The sequence below is a fragment of the Octopus sinensis genome, unplaced genomic scaffold, assembly GCF_006345805.1.
Source record: "Octopus sinensis unplaced genomic scaffold, ASM634580v1 Contig03350, whole genome shotgun sequence".
NCBI lineage: Eukaryota > Metazoa > Mollusca > Cephalopoda > Octopoda > Octopodidae > Octopus > Octopus sinensis.
Window position 1 is genome coordinate 1 of NW_021826461.1, and position 8,720 is coordinate 8,720.

The 8,720-nt window shown below is 38.3% G+C and overlaps 1 protein-coding gene across 1 annotated transcript; it reads left to right on the plus strand.

Annotated features, from left to right (window-relative positions):
• The first annotated feature begins 6,675 nt into the window (after positions 1–6,675).
• LOC115227456 (general transcription factor II-I repeat domain-containing protein 2-like) lies at positions 6,676–8,286 on the plus strand. The gene has a single exon (XM_029798284.1). It carries the CDS (start codon positions 6,676–6,678, stop codon positions 8,284–8,286), a length of 1,611 nt encoding a protein of 536 aa, XP_029654144.1.
• The last annotated feature ends 434 nt before the right edge of the window (positions 8,287–8,720 follow it).

Below are 8,720 nucleotides of genomic sequence, written 5' to 3' on the forward strand. Positions count from 1 at the left end.
AAAAAAAGTGTGTCGCAACGGACACCAAATGACTTTAACATTGGCAGCTCTCCGGCTTGGAATTGCTACAGAAGGGGCTGTCGAAGTAAATCGAGTCTAAAAACTGGTATTTATATCATTAAAACTCAACAGGAACGTGGTTAGCAGGAACCAAAGTACCATTCGAAGATATAATCCGGTTTGTCTACCTGTGGGCAAAAAATATATCTTCTATGGAGATATGCATGGAAAATCTTGGTTGGGCTTCACATACAACCGTAGACTGGAGATGTGGAGTAGCGCCAAATGGCGTAATAGAAAACAAAGGGGAACAGTCAGACAACACCTTAATAGTTATTTTACGGAGTTCATTTGGCGACAGACAGCCAAAAGAAAGAATTTGAAACAATCATGGAGTGCATTGCCTTACATTGTCCCCCAGAATCAAAACTAAATAAAAAAAATAATTAATAATTTTGTATAAAAATAATTAATTTTTTTATAGTAATATTATTTAAAAAAGGTAATTATCACCAAAAAAAATATAGTTTTTTTAAAATTCGCTAAAAAGTGGCCGCCAACTACTACATATGTACCCAATTACTTTAAATCTGGGAAGGTATTGTAAATTGACTCTGCAAAAGTAAATAAATTTCTGCTGTCGCCGTCAGTTATATTATCACCTAAAATAATGTATGACAGCAATACCATTCTTGATTAAGGTTGGGAATAAAAGTGTGTAAAGGTTTTCATAATAAGGAATGTCTTCAAATTTAAGAGAATTCAAATCTATCGGGGGAGCAACTTGTATTATAGGAAATATCGTTTTTATTGGAAATATAGCATTATCCCTATTGCTAAAATATATAATTTGTTATCTGGTGTACTCAAAAATAGATTTTATTTCTTTCAGAAAATCAGGATTGTAAACTGTTTCTAAATTCTCACAAATTCGTTTCAACAGTTCATTTTTATTTCCAGAAATCTTTGCATAAATATAATGACAAAGTTTTTGTAAATCAACTTTTCGAAGTTGCCTGAGTAATATCTATTAAAATTTCAATATTTGATATAAACTATATAAGGAGCCAAAATTTCATTTCTCGGCATTTTAAAACAAAAATTTCCAAAAAGTCTCACTAAAGTGATTTAATAATATCAGTCTATTTAGCTAAAAATCAAAACTTAAAAAAATTAAGAATAATTAATTTATTAAATCAGCTTATTTTATATAACAAATTAATTATTAATCAATGGAAACTAGTTAAATTAAAATACTAAAAATGTATATAAAACAATAATTAATATATAATGCATATTAAATTTATTTTTGTTATAAATAAATTAATTTATTATATGAATTTTATTTTAAAAATATAAAAATTGTTTAAATAAATAAAAAAACTTTTATGTCCTTGGATCGTGTTTTTGTTAGCCCCCTTGGCTGAGGCAACGAGTACTTCTGGCACGACACAGTTGAAAAATGGGGATCTCCTACCTTCCTTCCGGTCTTGGCGTGGCGTTATGGGGTCCACTATGTCAGTTGGAACTTCCAATCGGATATGGCAACGCTCAGGAGGCACTTGATGCCTACCGAAAAAGGACTCAAACGAAAGAAAGACCGGCGACAATACCTCTTCGGTCACCACCCCCGCGGGAGACTTAGGCAGACGGTCGGTGGGGACGGTGGGGCACCTGATCATGTCGGTGTCGATGACTGTGGTCTCCCTCCAAGTCATCTTCGAGTCCATCAAGGCCCTGTTTTCGGGGAAAATAGAAATAGAACTGGATGCAGTGTCGATCGGAAGTTTATTGGCCACGATTGGTAGATTATCAGCACATGTGTGATTAGTCTCAAAGGCAGTCCTTTTTCTCCTTCTTTTCCGGAAGAATACTCCTCCCTTCAGGACGATTCACAAGGACAGCTTCAACGACGTCCTCAGCAACTCGTTTACTTTGATTTGTGTGTTCGCTGGTCAGTCGATGTGACTGAGTTGTAGTCACCCAAGGAGTGCGCAATTGGAACCCCAACTGGAAGTATTTGGACCCCCTGGTGGCCATTGCCCTGTCCTCCTACATTGTGGTGAGGTGGGTCCTCGTCTCTCTCGGTCTGCAGTGTTGCCCATTTAAGATTTGGGGAGGAGACTGAGTGGAGTGACTGCAGACTCTCACTTCATCCAGCGACTGGCCTGGGTGTGTCTCAACCACCACCGGGACATAATCAGCATTGACACGATCCGCGGAATCCACTTTGGGGACAATCTGATTGCGGACGTGCACATTGTCCTGCCCCCTTCCATGGCACTCAGCACAGCCCATGACATTGGCGAGTCACTCCAACTCGAACGGTTCGAGGATGTCCAAATAGCCTTTGTGCACCTCGACTACGAGTCCGACCACCATCCGTCCGTCGAGCATGTGTTTAAATGATAGTTGTATCTTTTATTCAACCTACTCATTGCCCAACGATTGGTCAATAACACTAAATAACATTTAACACAATTTGTCAGTCGAAAAGAGAACAAACCCGGGAGAGAGAGTACTGGCCATACTCCTCTGCAGGGATAAGGGCGGACAGTACTCTTGTATATACTGAATGTTATGTTGTCGCACACATTCAACTCGTCCCCCCACACATTCCACTGTAGACACGGCCGCTGAGAGTCATCAACACTCCTCACCCACAAATAATGTCCGAATTTGAGTTGGCAGACGTGCACAACTTGGGTGGCCACCACATTCCTGGTCATACAAAAACATACTCGTCGAAAGTGTAGACCCACACGGCTGCTGATGTGGCAATGGCCAGTGCGTGGTAGTGTCTCCCGTTGTTGGGGGCAAACACACAGTCCAGAGGGGGCGAGTCGGGCAGTTCAAACACTCTTTTACGATTGCCTTTCAAATCTGTGAGGACGACCGACCCACATTCGTCCCCACCCACAGCCACTGCCAGCAGAGGGAGGAACATTCTTAAATAGGCAGCCCAAGGAACCTCGAGTTACTCCAGGAGAGAGAGCGAGAGGGAGTCTGTAGCTCGATGGAGCGGAGAACAACCCAACTGTCGAGGAAGGCAATGTTAGTGCTTATCATAACATTAACCAGCCCGTCAATACTCAGACCGGCCTCACACTTACGACTGCCCACAAACCAGTGTCAGGTCGTAGGGGGAGAACTTGGTGCAAATGACTGACTTGTTCCAGTACCCCAGTCGACAGCAGACCCTCCAAACTCGGGTAGTCCTCTTATTTGATGGATTTTTCTCGTCTGCTGTGGGGGAAGGAGGTGACCTTTTTCCTGGAAAATGAAGACTTTGAAGTCTGAGGCGCCCGAGGCAATGACACTGCCGTAGTGCTCGGGTGCCCAACAGGCTGTGAGGACGCGGCCATTGTGGTGCTGGGAGTGGGGGAGGATTAGTAACCCGCAGTGTGGTACTGCATCTCCACGTATCGCCTGTCCTATCCCAAACCTTGACCAACGAATCACTGGAACATGTCAGCATTCGCGTGCTGTTGAAATTGAGGGCAATTGAATTGATCACATCCTCGTGCCCGGATTTCATTTGCGTTCCACAAGGCATTATTATTCTTTCCAATATATTTAATACATTTTCTGGAGTGGGACGAGGAATGGCTTTTTAGTCTCTCACAGTACAGTTATAATTAATAAAGTAAATAGTTTAAATAAATAAGTGTTGTTAGTTGAATGGAGGACGAAGAACAGTTCAACGACACAGTGCGTGAATATGTGGTGGTTTCCCAGTGTGACCCTCCTAGGTTGTCTTCCTAATGTGGATCACCGTCTACCTCGTCTCCTTCTACACCATCGGGAGATATCGCACAAGTCTGAAAGTGCTCTACAGGACGGATGACCGAGTGACCCACTCTCAGCTGTTCCGTCATCAATTGTAGTCAACTGTCTCTACTCTCTAGGTTTGTGGTACTTTGTGTCCTCCACTGTGGGGGTGTTCTACCTTCTCCTCATTCCATACTTCCTTCTCGAGTCGGCCCGATTCCGCGGACCATTCAGAGTAAGGACTACTCCACATTGCAGGGCATCCTCGGGAGGGTGAGTGAGCCCGTCTGCGTGCTGTGCCTCCTCGGTTGGGTCCTTCTCCACATTGCTTTCATTGTGCAGGACCGATATTCCAAACACTACTTCTCTCACCTCTACGAACAGTTTTATTCCATTTTGTGTCTTCTCGGAGTCGGTTTCCACCTGTGTAAGTCACCTCGGCTTGTTGTAGTCTGCGCTCCCCGAGGACTGTCCTCCCTCATGCCATTTCACACGCGACGGACAGTCCGATTGCTTTATTTCACTTATTTCGTTTATTCCGCGTTTGGGAGTGTCCGTGATGGTGGTCTCTATATGACTGACCACGTAATCCTCTATTCTGATTGACAGGGGGATCCCTCCGTGTCCAAACTCGGCCCTTTGGTGGATGTGGGAATGATTTCGTACGCTTATTCGGTCACCCAAGTAGATATTAAAGTGTGTGGTACACATTGGAAAAATATGTGGTGGAAAAATAGTTGAGTACTCAGACTGTGGAAATTAGAAAGAAAATGTTCATTTTAGGAGGCCGTTAAATATTTGCCAAGTTGGAAGGCTCAAGGCTACAATGTGTGTAATTTTTGAACAAATGCTTAATGTAATAAAAGGAGAAATCGTTCCAGGAGATTGGTTCTATATAGGGGCGGCATATTTTATCCCGATAAGTGAAAATTCAGTGTCCACAAAAAAGTAAAGACTTATAACAGGCATGCTGTTGCTATATAAACTAATGACCAATTGTGTAAACATCAAGCTTGATGCGTTTGTGGAAGCTTCCGCCCTTCTCTCAAAAAATCAATTAAGAACGAAGAAGCTTTGTCAAAGGGCAAAAAATAAGCTTTAGTAAACAAAGATATAAACAAAGCGAATGATTAGAAACTTCATACTGCGTAGATCAATGTTAAAAAGCATTCGATTAAACTTTCTGAAACAGATTTCGGAAAAGTCTGGTCTATCTGGATCAGACGTCACCAAACTACGACCCGCGGGCCGGATCCGGCCGCGACAACATTTTATCCGGCCCGCGCACTATTTCGAGATATTCAATTAATACCTTAATAATTAACTTAAATAAAAACTTTAATTAAAAAATTAAACTATTTTGCAAGATTTAATTCGAAAAAAACTTATCAGCATTAACGTTAAATTTTTCTTTGTTGCTATGTCTAATATGAAAAGAAAGGTTGACCGCGAATGCCGTGTACAGTCCGACCCCCAAATGGGGCACCAAGTGCCCCAAAATGCGGGGGTGCCCCAAAAACAGGGGTTTGTTATTTTTTTAAAAATTAAACCATTAATAAACATCAAAAAACATTTTTACTAAAATATTCAGTTATTTTCTTTTTATTTGTAGAGTTTTGTCTGATATTGTTCGTCAATTTCAGCCGAAAATCAAAAAAATCTCGGAGCATACTTGGTGCAACATTAGAAATTTTTTCTTCTAAATTGTTAAGCAGATCTTTTGTTTTTGCTACGACATTTTCACTATTTTCGGTTTCTGAATATGTATCATAAACATTATTGTTCATGTCTTCGCATTCTCCATCAATTGTTTCGTTAACAACTTGATCTAAATGTTCATCTGTTAGACAGTTTTTTGTTGCATAAGAATCACGGTTCCTGTCGATTTTCTTCCAACAATTAACAATACTTTTAGCATCTATTTTCTCCCATCCTTTTGAAATTAGCATCATAACCTGACGCAAATTTAATTTACCAATAGAATGTGTAAAATCGTTTTCTTTCCCTTGTTTATAACCAAAACACGGTTCGCCTTGTTCAACAAATGATTTTTGAGGAGTTCTTTTTATAAAAAGCGCAGTTTCATCACAATTAAATATATTCTCAGGTCCATATTTTAATACTTTCTGGTCATATTTTTCAAAATAATTTTTCACATAAGATAAATCACATGAAGCTTTTTCACCACATATTGACTTGAATTGAAGTTCATGCCGCAATTTAAATCTATCAAGCCACCCATTGGAAGCTTTAAAAGAAGTAAATCCAATTTTTGAAGCTGTAACTAAGGCAATTTTTTCAAAATAGGGCCTGAAATCGGAATTTTATCTACGCGTAGTCTTTGAAATATTTCAAAGACTTGATCATCAAATTTATCTTTATCGGCTTTAAATGTGTCATATTCCTCAGAAATAGTATTGCCGTGTTGCAAGAAAGGTACAATATTTCGTTTTATTCTTGATATTGTTCCTTTACTTGTGTTGTACTTTTTCATTAGTTGCCTCTCAGATAAATTTTTCTTCAAAATTTCTTTAGCAATCTTCAATTTAGTTTCGTAATCCATAACCACAACAATAAAAATATAAATTGAAAATAAAACAAAAAATAATTAATTTATTATAATTTTATTTTATTTTTAATTCCTTATAAATGATTTTATGGTGCCCCAAAAATTCCATAATTTTTTATCGATTTTTATTTTTTTTCTGCCAAAATGTACTTTTGGAATAAAGTGCCCCAAATTGCGGGGGTGCCCCAAAATCCGAGGGTGCCCCACCCCTGGGGTCTGCCCCATTTTGGGGTCGGACTGTATTCAATAAATTATGGGAATTGAAGTATTTTTTTGCGAAAGATGAATTAAAGCAGAAAGCTTATTGTTTAATATGCCACGAACATCTCTCTGTTATGAAGGAGTATAACATTCGACGTCATTATGAAACGAATCATGCTCCGATATATTCCAACTACACTGGAAAGCTACGTGAGGATAAAGTTGAATCACTGAAACGCACTTTACAAATTCAACAAGGCCTTATAAAAAAAAATTTTGAAAATAATGAAAATGTAACAAGAGCTGGATACGAGATAACGAAAATTATTTCACAACACGGGAAACCCTTTAGTGATGGGATGTATATCAAAAATTGCATTATTGAAGCAGTTAATTGTTTGTGCCCACTAAATTCTTCCTTATTTGATGGAATAAGTTTGTCGGCGAGTTCTGTATCACGGAGAACTGAAGAGCTTGGAAAAAATATATATTTACAAATTTGTGAAAAGACAAGTAATATGTTGTGGTATTCTCTTGCATTGGATGAGTCAGTTGACATTTCGGGAACATCGCAACTTCTTATTTTTATTCGTGGAGTTGATGAGAATATTTCCATAACTGAAGAACTGGCATCTGTTTGTTCTATTCATGGAACAACCACTGGAAAAGATATTTTTGATGAATTGGAACAAACTATAAGTGACTATAACCTTGAATGGGAGAAACTGAGTTGTGTTACGATTGACGGGGCAAAGAATATGGCTGGTTCTAAAAAGGGTCTAGTTGGGCAAATAACTAATAAATTGGAGGAATTACATATTTCAAACACTTTGTTCATTCATTGCATCCTTCAGCAGCACGCACTATGTGCAAAGGCTCTTAATATTTCATGTGTGTTGAATCCAGTTATTTCATGTGTGTTGAATCCACTTAATCACCGTCAGTTTAAAGTTTTACTTGACGATTTTGGATCTGAATATTTTGACTTACCATATTACACTGCAGTTAGATGGCTTAGCTGTGGTAATGTATTAAATAGATTTTATAAACTCCGAAGTGAGATTGATATTTTTCTAACCAGTAAAAATAACTATTATCCCGAATTATCAGATCTTGCTTGGCTATCAAAATTATCATTTTTGGTTGATGTTACAACTCACATGAATGAGCTAAATCTGAAATTACAAGAAAAGGAAAACTTAATTTGTGATTTCTACAGGATAATTAAAGCATTTCGACAAAAATTGATGTTATTCGGGTCACAACTTGGAGTACGTCAGTTTTCACACTTTTCTTGTTTTAAAAGTTTTTGTGAGGCAAACTGTAATGAGATCGACATTACTTTCCAAATTGGAATTATCAAAGAATTAAAACATCATTTTTTACATAAGTTTTCTGAACTTGACAAAATTGAAAGCGATATAATTTTGTTCGAAAATCCATTTTCTTGTAATGTTGAAAATGTTCAACATGAATTACAATTAGAAGTTATTGACTTACAATCAAATGAACAGCTCAAAGATTGTCACAGACGGACCAAACTCGCTGAGTTCTACGAATATCTCAAGGATGATGAGTTTCCGAGACTAAAGAATTTTGCGATAAAGATGATTTCTATATTTGGCACAACTTACCAATGTGAGCAAACGTTTTCGAGGATGAAATATGTTAAGTCTGCCCATCGTGCAAGATTGACTGACGGACACTTAAAATCAATTCTCATGATAGGATGCAGCAGCATTTAAAACCAAATATTGATGAACTTATCAAAAAAGATCACAGTTCCATAGCTCTCATTAAAATTTTTGTTTACTTTATTTTTGTTTAAATTAATTTTTATTGTAAAAAACACACTTATGAATTTCTAGTAAAATTATAATCCTATGCACGTGCTCCGGCCCGCGTTCATTGTGTTGGGGTCAATCCGGCCCGCGAGTGCAAAAAGTTTGGTGACCCCTGATCTGGATGGATTGTCAAGTTTGTTGAGCCGATATTCACCAGATGTAAAGTCAAACTAGAATTTAATAACAAGTAAATTCGAGATGTACGCATCGAGAAAGGAATCTTGGAATTGGACTGTTTGTCCCCTATGCTATTTGTCCTTGTATTAGACCCTTTGAGTCGTTTATTATCTCATAACTTCGGAAAAATCTCTATAGGGGGACGTTTTTTTTAACAA

What these genes read in the sequence shown, in the direction of transcription:
- LOC115227456 (XM_029798284.1), top strand. Translation starts at nt 6,676, where the DNA reads ATGAAGGAGTATAACATTCGACGTCATTATGAAACGAATCATGCTCCG.